A 23279-nucleotide genomic window follows, 5' to 3' on the forward strand; every position below is an offset into this window, starting at 1 on the left:
CGTCCTCTGTCGTCCCCTTCTCCTTGTGCCCTCCATCTTTCCCAACATCAGGGTCTTTTCCAGGGAGTCTTCTCTTCTCACGAGGTGGCCAAAGTCCTGGAGCCTCAGCTTCAGGATCTGTCCTTCCAGTGAGCACTCAGGGCTGAGTTCCTTCAGAATGGAGAGGTTTGATCTTCTTGCAGTCCATGGGACTCTCAAGAGTCTCCTCCAGCACCATAATTCAAAAGCATCCATTCTTCGGCGATCAGCCTTCTTTATGGTCCAGCTCTCACTTCCATACATCACTACTGGGAAAACCATAGCTTTAACTATATGGACATTTGTTGGCAAAGTGATGTCTCTGCTTTTTAAGATGCTGTCTAGGTTTGTCAGTCACATCCTTTCCCAAGAGCTGTTTGTGCTGGCTTCATGTGAAAGGCTTAGGAAATAAACAACAGAACTCTGCGCATGTTCAAGGGTGCTCTTTCCCCACCACATGTTAAGGCTGAAAGCACTTAGTGTCCGCTTCCCCCATCTCTGTCTCTCTTTTTGAGGAGGATTTCCTTTCTTCTTTTTATCTCCCCCCAAATGCCCTTCAGCCTTTGAGGGGAAGAAAGAAAGAACGAGCGAAGAACCACCTCTCCGCTCCGCCCCCCCCCCGCACCGGTGCCGACTTATCTATCGGCGGAAGGATTTGAGCGCGCGAGCGAGAGAAACGAGGCTCTGCGAAAGACAGCGCGCGCAAACGGCCCAGCAGGCTGAAGGGAAGCGCTGCTTCCTCAATCTTCCCGCCCTTGCCTGGAAAGAAGTCCCCGGCCGCAGCTTCCTCTCGTATATCCCTGCGCGCCCGAAGGAGGCGGCTCCTTGTGAGGGGAGGAGGGAAAGGCGGCCATTTTGTTCGCCCGCCGACGCTGTTTGCGGCATCTCCACCTCCTCCTCCTCCTCCTCCGGAACGAGCGAGCGACCGAGCGAGCTGGGTTGGGGGGCGGGAAAGCGAGAGAGGGAGGAAAGGGGGCGCGCGGTAGGGCATTCCGGAGAAGGAAGGAGCCAGCTCGGGAGCGGGGGAAGAGCCGCGCGGGTCGACCCGGCGGGCTCCGGCTTCGCTCCCTCGCCCCGGCCGCTGAGAGGCGATGGCGGATATTGACAAGCTCAACATCGACAGCATCATCCAACGGCTGCTGGAGGGTGAGCGAAGAGGGCGGCTTGAGGGGACGGAGCGGCGCTGTGTGGGGGGGGGGTGGATAAGGATGTCCAGTGAGGCTGGATTAAGGGGGGGGCGAGGGCGGCGCGTGAGGCGGCTTCCTCGGGGGTCGCCGCCGCGGTTTGGGGAGGGGGCAGCAAACCATTAAAAGGGGAGGGGTTGCCCACAGTCTGGGGGGGGGGTTAGGAAGAGCGCGGAGGGGCGAAGGCCGTTTTATTTTATTTATTTATTATCCCACCCTTTAGTTACAAAACAAAAAGCCCCACTGACTATAGCTCTCCTCCTATTATGGTTACCGGTAATAATAGTAATAAATGAAGCATAATTGCGTGACGCCGTTCGCCTCCTCTTCGATTCCCGTTTCAGGCACTTTTGGGGCGCTTCTCCCTTCTTCCTCCCGTATCTTGGGAGGGTGCAATGGGGGGGAGGAAGCGTTGTTGTGTTTGGGGGAGACCCGAAGGTGTGGAGGCCAAGGGAAGGGGGTTATCTAGGGTGTCTTTGGGGGGGCTGTTGTAATGTTCGGGGGGGGGCGCCACCAAAAAATGAGGGACGTTTCTGGGGGGGGGGGTTGTACTGGTGGACGGGCGTGCATGTAGTGGTTTAGATTTAGGTATGCGTGTGACTTTATTCGTTTACAGTATATACTGCATCTAAATGCTGCTGCTGTTGTTCCCTTTGCCACAAAAAAGAAAGAAAGAAGAAGACAGGAGAGACTGGTAGGAAGGAGGAAGCTGTGATGGTTTTGTGTGTGTGTGCAATATATATTTTGAATATGGGGTACGTGGATTATTTGAGAGAGGACTCTTAACAATACAGAGATGTGTGTGTGTGTGTGTTTGAATATGGGATGTATGGATACACACAGGTCAAAGTGGTATAGAGAGGATCCCTCCCCCACCGCCCCAAACGTGTAACTCTCGGGGGGGGGGTGAAGGTTTTGCTTGAGAAGAGTAGGGATTTTGGAGGCCCTTGACAGACTCTGCTTGGGGGAAAATGAGTATTTGGAGTGGAATTGGGGGTGGGCTCCCAATATTTATTTGCACTGGTGTTTCTGTAGGGAGGGGAAAAGTGGGTTGGGGTGGATTGCAGAGGAGCAGTGAGATTGAGGAGCATTATTGGGAACAGAATTTGGGGTTGCTTGCCTGTGAAAAAGTGTTCCCATAAAGTGGAGGGGTGAAGTAAGGGGATGCTGTTGAGGGCAGGGTGGGGAGAAGCTGCTGAACCCAATTAGGAATGTTTTTTTTTATTTCAGTGGGCTCATTTTTTTTAAAGTGCCCCTTTGTGGTTCTGTGAGGAGGTGAGGTGAGGTTAAGAGTTTCAGCCAGAGGAAAGGGAAGTAAAATAGTAATTGTTGTGGGTGGGGAAAGACTATGTGGAGGATGGTAAGAGGGCCCCTCACATATGCATAGAACATATCAGGGTATCTGAAATCCCATAGCCCTCCGCTCATCTCAATTCTGACTTTGTCTTTGGACTCTCCTGAGTTGATTTGGCAGGGAAGGAGGCAAGACTAAAGGGTTCACATCCAAGATGGAGGGTCTGGAGGTGCTTTGTTTGTGCCTCAGTGATCTTTTTTCAGATTACAACAGTCTCTTCCTCAGTTCTTATACACTCCGTGTGTCTGTGTGTGTGTGCATACACAAACATATAACAAAGATAGGTGGGAGTGCACACAATTCTTATTCTGATACATTAGATGTGCATGCAGTGCTTTATTCTGATGTTTTCTTTGGGTAAGTGCATAAGTAGTAGGTTGGTCATTTTTCATTGTTTTGCCCTCTGGTTAGCAAAGTGGAGTCTTACTTCTGTAGTAAGAGAAATCAGTGTTGGTTTACTTTCCCTCCCGAAGCTGCATGACTGCTGGCCTGGGGAATCATGAGGGCGTTTAAATGTTGCTCACCCTCCTATGCCAGTCTGTTGTGGCCATTATTATGACAAGGGTGAAGCTTGCAAACAAATTAAAAATTTAATCCTTGTAGCAACATGAACATTTGACTGCTCTAAAGACATGATTGTGAGCCACATGGATGTCTGCTCATTTGAACATTTTCATCTGACTGACCTTGGTGCTGGGGTTGTTTCTGATATGCTGTGTTCCCTAAATCTTAGATAGTGCATGTTTTGATTTCTAGGTTTGGGTAAACATGCTTATAAATCTTGGCTGAGGTGAAGCGTTGTGAAGTAGCTGATGACAAATTATCCTTGTAGCAGCAAGCAATATCACATTTAGCTAGGGAGGGAGGCTGCACTAATCTAGCTTTGTCTGAGTCTATCCAGGACTTATACTTGAAGAGTTCAATCAGGGAATTAACTTTTCATTTGATGCAAAGTAATCTGCAGCAATGTGGTCTGAGCTAAATATAAGGGATATGTCTTGCTGTAGTCTCTCGCCTCACTTCAGCGTCCCTTCCAGTTTTTTAAAGATACCTTTTAAAAAGTCTTTCTCATTTATTTCAGCATAGCCATGGAAATGGATAGGATTTGTGAATGTAGGATATTTGGGGTTGGATAAAATAGAACTAGGGCTTGCCGATCGAAAGGTCGGCGGTTCGAATCCCTGCAGCGGGGTGCGCTCCCGCTGCTCGGTCCCAGCGCCTGCCAACCTAGCAGTTCGAAAGCACCTCCGGGTGCAAGTAGATAAATAGGGACCGCTTACCAGCGGGAAGGTAAACGGCGTTTCCGTGTGCGGCTCTGGCTCTGGCCAGAGCAGCGATGTCACGCTGGCCACGTGACCCGGAAGTGTCTCCGGACAGCGCTGGCCCCTGGCCTCTTAAGTGAGATGGGCGCACAACCCCAGAGTCTGTCAAGACTGGCCCGTATGGGCAGGGGTACCTTTACCTTTTAAAATAAAACTAGAGACATTGCTTCCATTGGTTTGGTGTTAGTCCTTTTTCCACCACCTTGATTTACTTAAAAATATAATTTATCATGTCTCCATCTCATCAATGAGCTTAAATTTAGGATGCCAACAATATTGATTTAGTGTAGATTGATTTCTCAGTAATTTCAGTGTTAAATTTCTTGCTACATAAACTTAGAAAAGTTTGTGTAGACATAACTCTAGGAGCCAAGCAGGGCACGTCAACATCTTAAAAGATAATATAAATCGTATGGCAATTTAATGCTAAATTTGTGTTAATAAAATGTTAAATCATTTAGTAATGGAGAGAATTTTTGAAACATTTCCACTTGGAATTTATACTTAAAAGTAGCTCAGCCCCAATGAACGTGAGACTTCAAAGAGGTTAATGTTGTAAGACATATTTGGTTGATTTGTGTATTGGATAGTGCTGTTTAATTGTATATTTATACCCAGCTCTTCCTGAAAAAGCTTGGGTTACTTTCCGTGTGGTCTCCCAGTCTTTTTCCTCACTGTTAATTGGTGAGAATTGTGTAATTGTTCAAGGTCTAAAAAGAACATCTCCTTGACTAATAATTGATACGATCAACAAGGAAGTAAGTTTAAAATTATCAGAGAAATTGCTATCTCAAAAGGTAAGAGACAATAGTAAAATCATAGAGTTGGAAGAGATCCCGAGGGTCATCTAGTCCACCTTCTGCAATGCAGGAAGAGCAACTAAAGCATCCATGACAAATGGCTACCCATCCTCTTCTTTGGACCCTCCAAGGAAGGAGAGTCCACAATCCTCCTGAGGGAATCCATTCCATTGTCAAACTGCTCTAACTGTTAAAGTTCTTCCTGGTGTTTAGTCAGAATCTCCTTTCTTGTAACTTGAAGCCATTGGTTTGAGTCCTACCCTCCAGAGCAGGAGAAAACAAACATGCTCCATCTTCCATGTGACAACCCGTGAGAGATTTTGAAGATGGCTATCATATCTCCTCTCATTCTCATCTTTTCCAGGCTAAACATGCCCAGCTCCTTCAATCATTCCTCATAAGGCTTGGTTTCCAGATCCTTGATCATCTTGGTAGCCCTCCTCTGCATACGTTCCCGCTTGTCAATATCCTCCTTAAATTGTGGTTCCCAGAACCGGACACTATACTTCTGTTGATGCAGCCTAGAATATCATTAGGTCGTCGTCTTCTTCTTCTTCTTTTTCTTCTTCTTCTTCTGTTTCTCCTGCATCACACTGTTGACTCGTGTTAAGTTTATGGTCTACTAAGTCCCCTAGATCCTTTTCACATGTACTACTAGTAAGCCCGATGTCCCCCATCTTGTATTGGTGCATCTGATTCTTCCTGCCTAAGTGCAGAACCTTACATTTGTCCCTGTTGAAATTCATTTTGTTAGCTTGCACCCAGTTCTCCAGTCTGTTACGGTCATCTTGAATTCTGTCTTCAGCTGCATTAGCTACCCTTCCCAGGTTGGTGTCATCTGCAAATTGGATGAGCATCCCCTCAATTCCTTCTTCCAAGTCATTTATAAAGACATTGAAAATGGACCCAGGACAGAACCCTGTGGTACCCCACTTGTCACTTTTTCCCAGGATGATGAGAAACTATTAATGAGCACTGTTTGGGTTTGGTCAGTCAACCAGCTACAAATCTACCTAACAGTTACCTCGTTCAACCCACATTTTACCAGCTTCCTTACAAGAATACAATGGGGAACTTTGTCAGAAGTCTTCCTGAAATCAAGATAAACTTACCGGTATGTCCACAGCATTCCCCTGATGCACCAAACCTGCAATTTTATCAAAAAAGGAAATGAGATTCGTCTGGCATGACATGTCTTAGTAATCACAGCATCTTTTTCTAAGTGCTCACAGACTAACTGTTGAATTATCTGTTCTGGGTCCTTTCCTGGTATCAAGGTCAAGCTGACCGGTCTGTAGCTACCTAGGTCTTCTTTTTGAAGATGGGGGCAACATTTGCCCACCTGCAGTCTGTAGGGAACTCACCTGTTCTCCAGGAATTGTCAAATATAGGCAGAGGCTGTAAGATTACATCTGCAAGCTCCTTTGGTACCCTTGGGTGCAGTTCATCAGGCGCTGGAAATCAACACTTGTATGCTACTGCTACTACAGTTTGGCATAGATGTAGAGGAAAACCATAGTTTCATGCTGCAGCAGGAGTGGCTAGCCTGTGGCCCTTAAGATGTTGAATTATAGGTTTCATAATCCCTGGCTGTTGACCATTCTGGTTGGGGCTAATGGGAGTTGTAACTCAGCAACATCGGGAGGACCATAGGTTACCCACCCCAATTCTATGGGAACAAGCTGTTGCCAGGTATTTTGTCTTTAGTGCCCACAAGGAGTTAGATTTATAAATGCAGCCCTGGGCCCAAGAAAGTTTGGGGACCCTGGTTTGAAACTAAAAGCAGGAACTTTCAATCTCCTGGTAGGCATTATGAGGAAGAAGTTATTGTAAAGAGAAACTGGTATTCTATCGTTTCTGGACTGAGCCAGAGTGTCCAAGGTCTTTAGTGGAGTGGATGAGAAATGACCATATACAGAAATTCCATTTTGCAATTGGGTAGCTGCTGGATCTGAGAGGGAATGATTTGCCCATGAATACTGGTCATTTCATGGCTGTATTGAAAATTCAAACTCTGATCATCTGAGTTCCAAGACATTAGCCCCTAGGTAGTTGGGGATCTGTTAGCAAGCAGTGCTAACCACTTTTCTATATGACTGGAAAGTCTTGTAAATGCCTATTAACACCAATGCAAATGCTGGCTAGCTTTTTCATTTATTATTTCATTTATTATTCTTTTGGTCCTGTCTACAAATAAAACGTAATGGCCTGGTTCTGATATAACTAGGAACTATAGTTTCCCATTATGAGAATGATCCTGCATGATGACAATTTGGCTTGTATATGTTCCTATGCCCATCATGCAAGAGGAGAGTAGGGCTGGGCAATATCTAGTTTTCAATGAAGTGATATATCGCCAACTAAACATCATGATAAACTGATAACACTGTCTGAAATAAGGTTGGCTTCATGGTTTTCCCTGCATTGTGATTTTTGCCAGTGCCTGCTCTTGTAATTTGCTGGCCCGCACATGAGGCAGGGGTGAGCTGAGCTGGCAGAATTGACAGGGGCTGCAGGAATCAAGAGAAGCATTGGCTGGCTTCACAGTTTCCCGCCATGAAAAATCATATGCATAGCACACATATAATGATTTGCGATATATTGCCAGGTCAAAAATTATGAAATGGTATGGATGATACAGACTTCAAAGCAGTTTTGGACAATATATTGCCCAGCCCTAGAGGAGAGATTATCAGTAACTTCTGCAATCATTTTAAAATGAACTGTAGTTCCCTGTTATGTCCTAACTCAAGGGCCTACGGTTTGTTCTAACTATAATTAGCTAATTGAAATTTATCGATGAAGTTCTGTCAAGTCTTATTTTCTATTAGGTCACACAAATGGCTGACTAGTATGCGAGGTGGGGCTACTGATTTTTTATTTTTGTCTTCATGAGATCTGAAGGAAGATATTAAGGATGCAAATATTTCCCATATATATCATTTAAGTATTTGTTTGCTTCATGGAGAATTTCCTTAAAGCTCAAAATGGTTTCTACAAAAATCACAGAAAGTGACTAAATCGGTTTGCTTTTAGCAGGGAAAGGGGTGGATTGACAACTGTCCAAGACTGCACTGTCCAAACCCTTGATACACACAGTGAACATTGTTGCAGTTAAGCTGGTTTACAACATGAAGGCTTATTTTAGAATAGTAAAGTTAGTTTAGAACACTATAGAAAGCAAAAAGCTGTGGAGAAGGAGTGAATTCGGGTATCAACTCTTGTACAATGTTATATAATGATTACATAATGGCCACTAGTGATAGCTGTGGGAGATGACATTAAGGTATCAACTGAGCTCATGAATAGGGTGTCTCCTCTCTCTCTGCAAGTAGCCTAATTCTGTAACCCCTCATTTAGAGGTTACATCAGCATGACTTCCCTCACAGCATCTTTTTTGTGGGATTTCCTGCCTTGGGAGGTCTGCGTCCCATCTGCCATTAAGTAAACAACTCCATTTCTGAAAATGTTTTCCCCCCTTCTGACCATAGATTATGGTGGTTTGATGTTCATACAAAGGAACAATACAACTATCAGGGTATTCACAGGGAAAAGCACTAATTTCTAAATGATGGTTCACTAAGCTACAGCAGCTTCTTATGAGATATACTGTTCAGTGATCCCTTGCAAATAGTTGAGCCCCAGCTATTTTGTTCTTACAGATCAGATTTATGATGACACTTTAAATCTCTGGATACAGTATATTCAGGGAGTGGGAATTTATTTACGCAAAGCAAAGTTTGGCAGAACAGTGTTGCTCCTTGGTTGGACCAAGAACAAATCCCTTAATTTGTTAATATTGAAGGAATGTCTGTTTACAAGAGGTTCATAAACTACTGACAAACTACACCTAGATATATTTTTTCAGATCTAGTTCTAACTTGAAATTTAAGTGTGTGTAAATGTCAAATATGAAAGTAGCAAAGGCTTCAATGTTACAGCAACTTTAATTGGTTAGATTAATTAACAATATATAATTGACTTAAAATATGATTAATTGAGAAGCATTTTTAAAAGCATTTGAGAATTCTGAACAGACAAATCACATTGCAAAATAGATAATAGATTAGCTGTAAGTACCTGCTAGGGCTGGGCGATATTGTAGTATGTTGTCTGAAACTGGTATGACATTCAGATTGTGATACTGGTTTCAGATATTGAGCTGGCAATAGTTGCTTTCAGTAGTTCCTGCAAACAACAAAAATGTCTGAAATTTCAGTGCTTGAAAAATTTATGCTATCTCTGCAACATGTGCAAATTCTGCATGCTTTCTAGAGGTAATCTCTTCTCATTTTAAGTCATACCACTTTCAGAGATCTTGGTCATACTTCTTTATTGGGTGATTTAAGTAGCAAGTTGGAACCTGGCGTGTAGGCTATGTTTTCCAGCTTCTCCTTGAAGACATCTAGTAAGGGAGAGTTTATAGGAAATGACTAGAATTCCGAATGGCATCAAATGCAGATTGCTATTCTAGGATACATTCCTTTTCATCTCTGTCTGGCCAAACTTCTCTGCTTGTGGGGTTGATGAGAATATAAGCTGAGGCAGTGGCAGAAGCTTCTGTTTCACAGATGCTGCTGAAGAGTTTTGCCTACAGGCCTTTGGTTCCCTCTTTAAGAGCATTACTACAAGCATATCGTTTCTAAAATGCTTGATCTGTTTTCTGTCTATAGAAGCTTTTAACACGGTAACACCCTTAACTGTTTAAAAGCATATAATGTAATTATCAGTGGGTCATTTCTATAAACTCTGTTGCTGATGGACACTTTGCATTTGAGGCTGGCTGCTTATAGTTTGGAAGGAGAACTTGGGGCAATTGCTTTATCGCTCAATAGCTTCATGCATAATCACACTGCAGAGATGGGGAAATATATCAATAGGTTTATGCTTTATTACTTGTGTTAAATATTTTAATTGCACCCTCAATATATAGTAGTAGTGATAATGTCACCAATGAATGCTAACAACTGATGGGGAAGAAAAATTGAAACATGTATTTGCTCATGTCACAACCATTGCCCTGCAGTTATTCTGCTGGTAATTGCAACTCCTTTCTGATACTAAACTTCAAAGTAAATCGTCTTAAACTACAGCCTTTGAGCTTTTCAAAGCTTCGGTGCAAGTACTTTAAACTGTTTGTTCTGCTTCCTGTATAACATCAATACACAGGTGGTGTCTAGATTGAAATTGGTCAATAGAATATGTTGCACTGAAAACAACACATGCATCAATTGGGGAAGGCTCTGGGAAGGCTGAGTTAGTTGCACTGCTCAAACATAAGGTAGCATGTCTGACTGGTGTGAGAGGAACATTCTTGCCATCAGGTTTAATTAATTTGAAGTAACTCTTATTGGGTTTGGTGTATATCATACTCTGGCTTAGCTTGGGACCCATGCAGTTTTCAAATTCCTCTTGGTTTTGAATTAAGATATTCAACTTTTGTACCTCTTCCCTTCCGTGTAATTAAGAATAGTTGGGACTGCAGCTTACATGGGGGTTTTGTTCCTGGGGGTTACATGCAAAAGCAAAATTTTGCAGGGCAATCGGAGATCCTGTGAAATCTCAAGACAGGCTTGCAAGTACCTCCAGAGCCCAGTAAGCAAGAGTCTCCTGCTCTTTTTCTATTTATTTAACTATTGGTGATAACTTGGAATCCTTTGCTTTGTCAACTGACAGTAACTTGGGAGTTGTATGCAGGCAGTGCCTGAAATTCCCCAGGCGTGTTTTGCAACTGGTGCAGGTCCAATTGTAACCACATGGAGATCTTTAGATGCCTGTTTGGCAACGGATATCTCCATCTGGCTGGCCCCTCCAGCTTGCTTAAGCAGGTAAGCAGAAGAGCTTGTTCAATTTATAGCCTACCTTTTCCTCCAAGGAGTACATGGTTCTCCCCCTTCTCAGTCAATCCCTACAACAACCTTGTGAGGTAGGTTAAGAGGCTGTGACTGGCCCAATGGCATCTAGTGATCTTCAAGACTGAGTAGGGATTTGAATCCTGATCTCCCAGTCCTTGTCGGACACTCTAACCACAACACCACACTGATTTCCTAGAGAGTACTTCTGTGGGGCAGCTATATAAATTAAGTAGGTAAAAATGGGGAAAGCAGAATATCACTTGGAGAAGGATCTGAAATACTTTCCTTGAAGCTTGAATTTGTTGTATTCTAGATAGTTTTATTTGATGTTTTAATGCATTGTAAACAATTTGCTTTTTTCAATTATAAAGCAGTAGAGAAATGAAATGAGTAATAACAATAATAATTTCATCTCAAAAAAGGGCACCCAGACATTCCTTTGTGGTGACCATAACCTAGATTTAAGGTGCCATTGGGCAATTAGCTTATATATCTTGAGTTTCTAACACTGTTGCAGGTTAAACTGAAATAGGACCATAAATGGGTACTGCTATTTAAAACATATTCTCCTCTTTGGGAAAAAAATTTTAACTGCGTAATCTTGTCAGCTCATCAGAAGGAGCAGTGCCTTAAATCTATGATTAATCCATGTGACTGTTTTGAGTAATATACATGTTTGGGAGAGGATGGAGTTGGAATAAGCAGTGTTGCACTAGATCAGTTGTGCTTCCTGGGAAAATAAATACCACTGGTGTAGAATCTGTTTCATATGGTTGTCCTCAAATTATAATTCTTGTATCTGTAGCCTAAATATTTCACCAGCATAAAATACATTGGTGCAGCCTATATATGAAGCATTTGTTTCCTGGACCACTAGAATTTAGGAAATAGGCAGTGTTTTCATTATTTGCCTTTTAATTCCAGCAGTGGGCAAACTTCCCTCAGCTTGAATCAGAATCTGCTTGGTAATCATGAGCCTTCTCTGTAAGAGTTCAGAAGATATTTCAAGACCCCAAATTGGTCATTTCCATTTATTGTAAATAATCTGTTTTATGTGTTTAATGATGATTGATTTGAAACTCAGTAGATCTCACTTGCTAAACATGACCATTCTTTTTTTCTTTCACAGTAAGAGGGTCAAAACCCGGTAAAAATGTGCAACTTCAAGAGAACGAAATAAGAGGATTATGCTTGAAATCTCGAGAAATCTTTCTCAGTCAACCCATTCTGTTAGAACTTGAAGCACCGCTTAAAATATGTGGTAAGCATTGAGATTTGTTGGCTCCAGCTATTCCTTTTTTAATGAACTGATAATGATGTGGCACAACTTCTTAGGTGGTATTTTCACCATCTCTGAAGATTGCAAATCCATTAAAATATTGCTGTCAAAGTACTCTAGTCATCCTATGCAAATCATGCTACTTGAGGGCAAAAGTAGAATTGATTTGAATAGAATTCTGAAGGGAAATTTCTTCAAGTAGACAGAATAAAGAGGACACAAATCCCAGAAAGACGAAGCTTTATCCTTCAACCCAGTGGAGATTTGATTTTAGGTTATGGATACAGGCAACGACCAGTTTGCCTGGGGGTTCTGTTCCTGACCCCTGTGTGCATTGGTGGAGCATGCATAAGCCCGCTTCACCACATTATTCCACTGCCCTTTTACACCCTCTTTTTCAACCACTTCCTCATTGCTGTGATGCACATGGGCGTGCATCAGTTAGTCGTTGTCTGTATCTGTTAGTAATATCCATAACCGTTTGTATACTAAAAAGTGGTGGCCCATTTTTCTTCATCATTGCATGATTCTGTAAGTTGGAGCAGAAGGTCTTGCTTTTCACAAGAAGTCAAAGTAAGTTGTGTTAGATACTGCTTAATGCAAAAGATTTAATATTAAACTGGACTTGCTTAGTCGGAATTAATAACAAATAAAATTTTCACTTCAAGCCAGCTTCAATTTTTAGGACTGGCTTTGTTGTGCTTCTAACCTCACAGATCACAAATAATAGTATGAAAGTTTGTACTTTGGAGAAAACAATGGTACAGTCCATTGAACATCTCTTTGCAAAAACACCAATGAATGGAATAGGAATTGCTAATTGGAGGAAACTTACTGTTACATATGCTTACTTTTCTTAATGTTGTGTAACAATTCTTATTCTTTAAAGTGAGTATATTAGCATGCATTTGCTTTAATGAGCCAAACTCTCAAACCATATCAACACCATTTTGTTTTGTTTTAAGGTGACATCCATGGACAATACTATGATTTACTTCGACTCTTTGAATATGGAGGTTTCCCACCAGAAAGCAACTATCTATTTCTTGGTGACTATGTTGATAGAGGGAAACAATCTTTAGAAACAATTTGTCTTTTACTGGCCTACAAGATAAAATACCCAGAGAATTTTTTCCTCCTTAGAGGGAACCATGAATGTGCCAGCATTAATAGAATTTATGGCTTCTACGATGAATGTAAGTACTTCTGGTGCTGTCTTTTCAGACTTTGGAAAGTGATTCATAGTGTAAATGGCACTATTTTTACTATAAAATAACCTCTGGGTTTGGGGTGAGTTGCTTATTAATGACAATACTGACTTGCCTAGTTAAGAGATTTTTCTATCATTTTGGCAGGTGAAATATAGTCTTCTTGTTCTTCCTTTGCTCTCTTCAGAAGAGAAAGGAGCAACTACAGTCCGGTCTTAACTGCTCTGCCAGCCTCCACTTAAGTGTTAAATTAAGCTCATATTTATAATGTTAACTTTTTCAGTTTGAGTTTGCAAGTACAAAGCTGAACCCATTCCTCCTTGAGTGGGCACTGGGTGGTGTTGTCTTACTCCAGTTGCTGGACTGGATGTGAATTCCTCCTCTTCCTTGGAGGGCAGTTCATTATCAGCCTTGCTTGAAGATAGGACATACCTTGTTACTGCTCTTCTGGTCCTTTAATAATCGATTGATTGGTTGTTTAAAAGCAAGCCTGATTGAATTGCATGCCTTTTTTGTGTTCTCTGCATGGTGGTTAAGTACAATAGGGATGCTCCATGCCATGACACAATGTGTAATCTCTGTTTCCTTTTGTTGCACTTTCTGGAATTGACTGTAAATTCAGTTTCTGGCTGTTCCATTTGGTGATATAAACCTAGGGTTTGAAAAATATACGTACTTGGTTTCAGGGCTTTATGAATCAGATAGTCTGGTTTTCCTATAGCCTCTGTCACTTGCTTGTCTTTAGTAACCAGTGTGCCATTGAGCCCACTGGTTTTAAAATGTGTTGAATCACATAATTTATATCAATAAACACTGCATTTTTCACAGATACATTTGTACTAAAAGTGGTTTACAAAGAACAGTAAAAGCTTAATACTTCAGTAACTGCCTACAGCAAACCTACTACAAACTTTGTGGTTCGTATTAATTGAGGTGGGAGGAGATCCACTTTTTCAGCAGCTTCAGATTAACATTGCACCATTACTCTCCCCAGTGATTTTATAGTACCAAATGATGCTAATGATGGCATTTGCCATAAGCCTTGCAAAGCATGCTCATATTTCTCTGTTTAACGACTTCTTTAATGGATACAAAACAATTAAGCACCTGCTTTGCATACAGAAGGTCCCCAAGTTTTATTCCCCAACATCTCCGAGTAGGGATGGGAAAGAAGAATCCTGTCTGAAACTGCTGCTGCCAGTCAGTGTAGATAATACTGAATTAGATGTCTAACTTGGTATAAGGCAGCTTCCTTTGTTCTGATTTGTCTGGGACTGCCTGCTCACTAATATCTGTAATCCCAGGAAGAATTGTTAATAAAGCAGAACATGTGATTAAAAACACAGCCAAACGATCCCTTTCACATTACAGCTTTATATTATGGAATAGTCTGCAGTTCACTGGTTCCGTCTCGGTGGTTTGAACTCCCTGTCCTTTTAATGGCTTAACTCTCCTGATGCTCAGGTGTATTTTTGTATCTTGTAGGCCAATTGCAGCATTCACACTTATATTCTCCTCATACTCCCCACCCCTTCATTCAGTGAACTTCATACTTAGTCAGGTTTCTAATAGGTTCAGCATAATTTGTTGGTTAGGCTTGCTTGGAAGCAAATTGCGGAAACTGTCATGAGTGCGATAAGAGGATTTGCACTTGATGCCGTCACCATTTGACAGCATCTTAGGCAGCATGTGCTTCAGTAAAGTAAGAGCAATGTTCAAATAGGTCTTAGGATATGGGAGCCTAAATTCCAGGTCAAGACTAAGGGTCAGTTATCAGTGGTGAAGATGCACTGAGGGATCATTAGCAAGCTCATGGCTTATTTTTGCCTTGGGAGTCTCTAAAAGCTAGAACAGTTATTAGAATAGCATCTATATGTGAAGAGGGTTGATGTGATGACTGTAAGAGCCCTACTTGACTGGACTAAAGATTCATCTAATCAAGCATCTCACAGGTAGAATGTGAAAGCACCTTTCCAATTGTTGTCCCTCAAAGCTTGTATTTAGGGGTGCACTACCTCTGAACACAGGTGACGTTTGTCATCAGGGGTTTTAGCTGTTGGTAGCTGCCGTGAATTTGTGTCACAAGCTTATTTAAAGCCATCCAAGCCACTGACCACACTGTGGCTTGTGGAATGAGCGCCATACATTAATAATGTGCTGTGTGAAGTAGTACGTTTCTGTGGTCTGTCCTGAGCTTCTTGCCAGTTTATTTCTAGAGCAGGTATTATGACAGAAGGGGGAAAGATCCTCAAGGGTTTGAGATACCCCTGTGTTTGGGTTTTAGCAGGTATGGAGAACAGTTCCTCTCTGCCAACACAGACTAAAACCTTAATGTTAAGCAGGTCAAAGATACAAAAATGTAAATGTAGGTCTCCTTGTCCTCCCTATTCTCTTCTTCTGCCATTGTTAAAATCCAAGTGAGTTCATGTACTGAAATATCTCCCTAGGTAAAAGAAGATACAACATCAAGCTGTGGAAAACCTTTACAGACTGCTTTAATTGTTTACCAATTGCAGCCATTGTGGATGAGAAAATATTCTGCTGTCATGGAGGTAAGTTGATATATGATTTACAAAGTGATACTTGCTTGACCATCTTGGGTAAGTCAGCATTAGAGCCGCTCAGACCCGTGCAGTGGGGCGGCAGCTGGGTACACTTGCCCCGGGCCCTAGAAGATTAAGCTGGCCAGGGGCCCTTGCCAGGCACCACCTCTTTTATTTTATTTTTTTAATTTTATAATGTTATTCTAACAAGACTCCTGCCCCGGGCCTCAGGCAAGCTCTGTGCAGGCCTGGAGCCACTTTCTCTGTATTACAGGGCACTGCATTTCTTTCTATCTAAAGCACAGGTTGAGCACACTGCAAAGTTTCACAGCTAATGTCAATTGAGATAATGTTTCTAACTCTTGACAGATTTTTGGTGTAACAATGTATTGAATAATGTTTGTCCAAGCAGCCTATTCGTACCCTTGTCTGCATAGGGGAACACCTGCAAATTACTTTGACCGAGTGTGATATAGGAAGGAGTTATTATATACCAGAGTTGGTCTGAATATAGTTCCCTCCCCCATACCATTTGAACTGCAGTCATGACAATGAATCACCAGAGGAACGAATTTGGTGACGGGAAGTAACCATGTATGCATTTGGTGACGCCACCATTAGAGTGAGGTGACTATAGGGTGCTCCAGCTTACATGTTACTGTAACGATGGGGCTAATGGATAATCTGAGACAGAATGAGAAGTAGACCTCTACTGAAAAGGCCTAATTTTGTAACTGCCGGAACTCTTCCACTGAAATATGATGCTATAAATGCATGCTATCTGCTTGTGGGTAATTGCATACTTGTAGGTAATTGTAGGTTATCTGGACAGTTCCCAGTGCCATGTTATAAAAATACTTGTATTATACTAACCTAGCATCTCCTGACCCATTTTTGATTTAAATATTTAGCCTTGCCACTCCGGAACTATAAGCAACTGCTTATAGTTGCTTACACAGGCAAAAACATCAGGGTTGCAATACTAGGCGTTGAATTGGGAGGCTACAGCTGAACAGATGTGTGGACAAATATTCTGACCTTGCAGAAAGGACAGGTCATACCTCTTTAATTTGAGGCAGCTGCTTTAAAGCAATAAATTGTCCTACTTTTGAGCAGCTTAGATATAGTGACTGTCTGACTCTGTGATGGGCAGCTTGCTCTGGAGATGGCTGGTGTGAGGGGAAGGATTAATTCTGTAGCCTTCCTTGCTCCTTCATTCACAGCCTACAGCAGTACTGGAAAAGAGATGGATTTTTTAGCACTGAGTTCCATCTTGAAGAAATTTATTTTTTGTGCCAATCAACCCTACGCTGTGTAACTCCTCCAAGCCAAATTCCAATGTATAATGGGGGGGTTAAAAAGCGGGTGGCGCTGTGGTCTAAACCACTGAGCCTAGGGTTGCTGATGGGAAGGTCGGCGGTTTGAATCCCCGCGACGGGGTGAGCTCCCGTTGCTTGGTCCCTGCTCCTGCCAACCTAGCAGTTCAAAAGCACGTCAAAGTGCAAGTAGGTAAATAGGTACCGCTCCGGCGGGAAGGTAAACGGCGTTTCTGTGCACTGCTCTGGTTTCGCCAGAAGCAGCCTAGTCATGCTGGCCACATGACCCGAAAAAAATTTCTGTGGACAAACGTTGGCTCCCTTGGCCAGTAAAGCGAGATGAGCGCCACAACCTCAGAGTCATTCGTGACTGGACTTAACTGTCAGGGGTCCTTTACCTTTACCTTTAAATCTCCCAAACAAAGCTGTGTGTGGTGTCCGAAAAGGTACACTGAAATCCATTTTCTTGGATCAGTTCTTGTTTGAAAAACCATGGGACATTTTTCCTGCTCCAGTACATTAACATTGATTGCAACAAAAAAAATTAATAGACTACTTGGTGTGGGTGTGGGTGTCCCAGGCACTTTTTATATATAGAAAGAAAACTAAATTGTATGTTACTGAAATTTGGGGGCATTGTTAATCATTGTGCAGATAACAATATCCTAGTTTATGAAAATCACATTGTAAGTCTACTGTGTGAATCGTGAATTGAAAAGTGCATCCATTTGTCTCACAGTCATGGTAACTGGTTGTAAGATCCTACATGGGAATATTTTAAAGACATTTTACCTCTTTAGGTAAAAAAAGGAAAGCATGCAAAATGTATATTGTACAGTACAACACTCACTCTCTCACATACATACTATTTACCACCTTGATATATTTTATGATACAGCATTATAGAAATATTTTTATTAAATAAATATACGGAAGGAGTTTTGGTTCAGTGCTTGCATAAGAAAAAACACTATCTCTGTAGTACCAGCACCTTCCCACTTATGTAGGGCTATGTTCCTGGGTACCATGCATATACATGAAATCATGTGTAGTTGGAAACACGCCTCTAAAAAGCCAAATTCCACTACAACTGCCCTCTCCACACCTCCTTTCTCAAACTTCAACTCTCCATAGGCATCAAAGGTTGGTGCAAAGGCTCCTGGAATTGCTAGCCATTTTCCCGTTCTTTTTGAGCTGTTTTTGCCCATTTCACACCCTTCTGCAGTTTAAATCAATTTATTTAATTATTTCCCTAACCACACACGCACGTGAGTCAAACATGCATTAAGTGAGGAGATGCCTGTACTATGTTGCTTTGGGTACCTGTTTTCACCGTGGTGATTCTGTAAAGGAGTTTGTTCCTCTTCCTGTTAAATTTTCTCAACTATGACCTCTTTAAATACCCTTGATCTGCCACTTTCTCCTTACTTCAAATTTTTATATTCAGGGATAAACTTACCCTACAGACCACCACTCTTGCACAGCTGTGATCTCTTAGTACCAAGTATTCAAGATACCCAGTCTTGGGTCTGAAGCATGGGGATGCCTATACAGATGTCCTATTCATGGGCATTTCCCCCTATGACTCTTTAGTCTTTTTAAAGTACAGCCATTCATATATATTTATGTGCTAGTTACAAAGTTATATCCTGTAATTCGCTTTGAGAACCTGAACCACTTGCCCCATCATCTGTGAGGCATACCAAATCAGATGCTTCCACCTAGCTGGCTCTGCAGGTGGAACATGTTTTATTTTGTTTCTACGGCCGTTTCTTTCCAGCATCATTTATGCACATAAGTCTCACGACCACTGACTCTTCTTGCACAGTACCTAGGCAGCATGTGATGTCTACAGCCTTCACACCATTCATGCAAGGCGCCATGGGGGCCTCACACCAATCACAAATTCCTATGTTCCTAATCAACTCTACTGCTACCAGTCTCCTTGCCTCGCAGTAGCATGTCCTTGGCATGAGAGGATAGTTCATACCAGAAATGGGACATATCTGAGGAATAATTTTGGATTGCACTGGACAGCTTCCTCAGAATAAGCGTAGATGAGGTTGCAGTTGGAATGAAGATATTGTCACTGCACAGTGTGTGCATTTGCTGAGTGCCCAGCATGTGAACAAAATGCAAAGCAGCTGCATCTTAATCCCCTGCAGGCTTATCGCCAGATCTCCAATCAATGGAACAAATCCGACGAATTATGCGGCCTACTGATGTGCCAGATCAAGGCCTCCTTTGTGATCTGCTGTGGTCTGACCCTGACAAAGATGTCCTGGGATGGGGAGAAAATGACAGAGGAGTTTCTTTCACGTTTGGAGCTGAAGTGGTTGCAAAGTTCCTTCATAAACATGATTTGGATCTTATATGCAGAGCTCATCAGGTAAAGACCAAATGCTAAGAGTTGATCCTGGGGAAGGAGCCACCAGCTCCTGGGCCCCACTGGACACCCCTTGGTCCACCACACAAGAAACTGGTCAGTCTCTCCTATTTTTCCCCTCCCCCTTCAAGTTCACTTGCCCCAGAACAATGCTTGCTTTACGAGTTCCTGGCCTTGCTGATCTAGCCTTGTCTCTAAACTGCAGAATGACATGAAACAAGCAGCTTGTGAGGTTAATGTGGTTTTGTAGCTAGAAGAATGACTGGGCCCTGGAGGCCTGGATTCATAGGCACAGCCATAGAACTTCCTGCATAGACCACTATGCCACTGTTATTCAGTGTCCCATGGTAAAAGATGTAGATAAATGCTCAGAGCTTCATTCATATATGTATATATATAGAGAGAGAGAGATGGTTACAGATCATCACAGAATGGGGTGGGGAGCAGGTGAGATTGGGAGTGGTTTACACTAAGACCACGTCGTGATGACATGGCACAACTGTGGTGAGATTTGAACCAGGGACCTCTGAGATCACGACTTGGGTTAGCAACAACACCAAAGTAATTCTGCTGCACTAGAAGGAGTGGAAGGAGGATTATAAAAAGGTTAGGAGTGTTAAAATTATTGCTGTTGTGTGATATTCACCCCCTTTCAATTAATTGAATTGTCTTTGCTTTAAAGGTGGTTGAGGATGGATATGAGTTCTTTGCAAAAAGGCAACTGGTAACTCTGTTTTCTGCCCCAAATTACTGTGGGGAGTTTGACAATGCGGGTGCCATGATGAGCGTGGATGAGACTCTAATGTGTTCCTTCCAGGTACAGTATATTTTTAGGGTTTAGGTGCCTCATTTTCCCCAATAATGTTGCTTCTTTTCACTTTAAAGCTGGTCGTCCTTAAATTAAACCAGAATCATAAGCACTTGCTATTTGAAAATGCGTTCCATTTCCTTTAATCTGTGCTGAGGCACCAGCTTGCCATAAAATAAGTAGGACAGCTGTAATCTGTTCCACCTTGAATTGGATTGTCCAAAGAGTCATGGCTCTTCCCTGCTGCCTAATGCTGGTGATCTGAGAGGAGGCATCAAAAATTGCAAGCAGTGGGAGGGAAAGCAGGGTGACATTTATATCCAAGGTGCTGCTGTTTACCTTTATAGCCCTAAATGGATTAGGCCAGAGGTCCCAGGAGCACCTGTTACTGAATGAGCCTTTCCCATCCCGTGCATTGAGATTCTGGTGGCACCCTGCTTAGCTACTCTCTTAAGTGAAGAAATGTTGTCTTCCTCTTGGAGCAAGGCTATTTTGGCAATAGAATCTGCATTGACATTCCTGAAGACCCTTCTATTCCCTCTTCCCTTTGGGAGTGGAGGGAGTCGTCTTTTCCTACACTGCAATATTTCAGTAAGGTGAGGCTGTTTAAAATTATTGCCCTGAAAAATAATTATTTTTGTGTGTGCCAAGACCCTGAATGAATGATTTTACAGCTCTAAGCCACCTAGCCATGCCCATTGGGTGGAAATCAAAAAATTATGGGTGTAGAATATATATAGCCAGGTTTTGGGATAACACCAGCGGCCCCCTTCTTGTGCTCTCATCTCTGTTCAGCTGCATACAGTGCTTCCATTGCTAAGAAAGAACATTGTCATTCCAGATTTTGAAGCCTGCCGAGAAGAAGAAGCCCAATGCTAGCCGGCCTGTAACACCACCCAGGGGTATGATCACAAAACAAGCAAAGAAATAATCACTCTTGGCCCTGCCTAGTTGGGACTTGTACTATAGTATATAATCATTTTTAAAAAACGGTAACTTGTATCTGTCAGCTTGCTAAGACTAGATTAATGTGTTTGTGGGGTTTTTTTTTTTTTTCTTTTCATTTTGATGGATGTCGTTTGCTGGTTGTAACAGCAAATGAGACTTTCTCCCTTCTCAAGAAGAGTTTTTTAAAATTCTTATGTTCATTTGAAGAGAGAAAAAAAATGCTTTTTTCCCTTATTGTTCCAGCTGTATACTTCACAGCAACTTATCCTGTCATTCCGGGTAATTGTACAATTGACTCCTTGAACCTGTACAGACCAGGTGGTGTGTGATTCCTGCTTTTCTTTTAGGACCTTAAGAGGCACTCGTGTGCTGCAAGACTAGGAAACTGATTACTGTCGAATTACATATTGTTTATACGAACCACTGTGAATGTCTTTTATTTTATTGTTTTAAAGGGATTGCTTTTTTTTCTTGTCATGTACACTAGTTACGTTGCTGTCAGCATTTTGAAACCACCCCATAACCTTTGCCAGCTTCCCTGGTATGATGTATATTTTAATTCAAGCACACTTCCCTCCCATATACTTCAAAATGACAATTAAAGCCATTATTTTAAAGGTTTGTGTCTCTTTTTGTGAAACCAAAGTGCATAGAGAAAACTTGTTGGCACGGCTCATAGGGATTCATTGGCAGTATCTAAGTCAGGTTTTTTCCTCTGCAGGAAGGACGACTTGAACTAGCAGAGAGTAATGCTGGGATCAGCTGGGATGCAGGATTAAAGCCTTTTGATACTTCCCCTATATTCAATGTCGAAGCTTGCTACTGTGCTATTTTAGCCAGTTCAGAAAGCTGTCACGTGTGGAGAGCTGTTCAGAGACTTGCCTGAGAATTAGAATTCCTTTTAGGGTTTGTTTGTTTGTTTGTTTGTTGCAGCTGAAGACTTATTCCACAAAGTTTAAAAAACAACCAGCTACAACAGTGAACACTGTTCACCTGTTTCTATGAATATAACACAGTATCCTGTGGTGTGTTGTTTTTTTTAATTAAAAAAACCTAATCTTTTTGAACAGATGACAGTGTACAATACAATGTGGTAAAATGCTTATTAAATGAATAACTTGTTAAATCTTCTCAGTGTCAATTTTATCAGTATTGCATGCATGCAGGGTAGAATGCAACTTTTGAAAAAAATGTTTCACAAAGAAGCTTGAGCCTACCATGCTGATGAGTCCTTAAGAAATTGAAATTGAACAGCAGCTGTTCAAAATGACAGGCCAGGATACACACCTCTGAACCATTCCTGACAGTGCAGTGACCAACTGGGCCTGGCTGTTCCTCCTGTGGTTCCCTTGTTAGAAAGAGTGAAACCCAGTGCTCCAAGAGAGTAGATTTCAACTGGGCATCTTCTGGGATGAGCATAGATCAGCTTTGCAACAGCTGGTCAGCTTGCAGGCAAGTCTAGATCATAAGGAACTGCACCTAAAGAGTGCCTGTTTCAGAGTCTACTTGGGTTGGATGGGCACAAGATTTAAGAGGCCTCTCTGGGGTCTTAACTGCCAGCAGATATGCAGGACTTTTAACAGGAAGCAAGCAGACTGCATGGATTGTCAGAGAAGGCTGTCTTGCCCAGGGGACCAACAGTTGTGCAGAGTGTGTGTTCATTCCCTTTGTTTCATACAATGGAAAAGGAAGGAACCAAAAACGTACTGCAGACCCAGGGCCCTTTTGTTAACACACTTCAAGATGCACTGCAAAATGCAGAAGTGGAAAAGGGCATGCAGAGCTCGTGCCATCAGCTCTTGAGTGAGTCACGGCTCAGAAGAAACTGCAGATATGCCCTGTATATTCTAAACTGTCTCTCATTCACTGCAGTTGCATAGGTCAAAAGCAGTGAGGGGAGGAATGGTGTAGCAGGAGCAAAGGAGCCTAGCCAGTGTAACTGTTGGGTTGATATTCCTTGCTCTTTTTCCCCCCTCCTCCCTATGCTGAAATAAGTGCTTGCATGCTTGGCATTGCAGCTCTGTGTTCTCCAGCCTTTCTAGTTTACTGCTGGGTCTTGAGACAGTCAAATCCCTAGTTTCTCCTGAATGGGGTAGGATGGAGAGAGAGAGAACTTTTTCCCAGGCCTTCAAATCTCCAGGAAATGTTAAATCTATAAAATAGTTAATACACATCTAGTTTTTCAAATCCCCAGTTTTCATGAGCTGGCATGGTTGAGAGGAGGTCCCAGCAGGGTCTCCTAAGGTTGGCACAATAGG

The 23279-nt window shown here is 42.3% G+C and overlaps 1 protein-coding gene across 2 annotated transcripts; it reads left to right on the forward strand.

The window, feature by feature from the left end:
- The first annotated feature begins 873 nt into the window (after nucleotides 1-873).
- On the forward strand, nucleotides 874-21821 carry PPP1CC (protein phosphatase 1 catalytic subunit gamma). 2 transcript variants are annotated; one of them, XM_079987589.1, is made up of 8 exons: nucleotides 874-1164; nucleotides 11663-11794; nucleotides 12778-13008; nucleotides 15468-15572; nucleotides 19045-19268; nucleotides 19948-20082; nucleotides 20915-20975; nucleotides 21743-21821. In XM_079987589.1, exons 1-8 carry the CDS (start codon nucleotides 1110-1112, stop codon nucleotides 21754-21756), a joined length of 957 nt encoding a protein of 318 aa, XP_079843715.1. In that variant the 5' UTR covers nucleotides 874-1109; the 3' UTR covers nucleotides 21757-21821. The 2 variants fall into 2 exon arrangements, with proteins under 2 accessions (XP_079843715.1, XP_079843714.1); XM_079987588.1 differs by lacking the exon at nucleotides 21743-21821 and having other exon boundaries at nucleotides 875-1164; nucleotides 20915-21638.
- The last annotated feature ends 1458 nt before the right edge of the window (nucleotides 21822-23279 follow it).

This window comes from Podarcis cretensis (genome assembly GCF_951804945.1).
Source record: "Podarcis cretensis genome assembly, chromosome: 8".
NCBI lineage: Eukaryota > Metazoa > Chordata > Lepidosauria > Squamata > Lacertidae > Podarcis > Podarcis cretensis.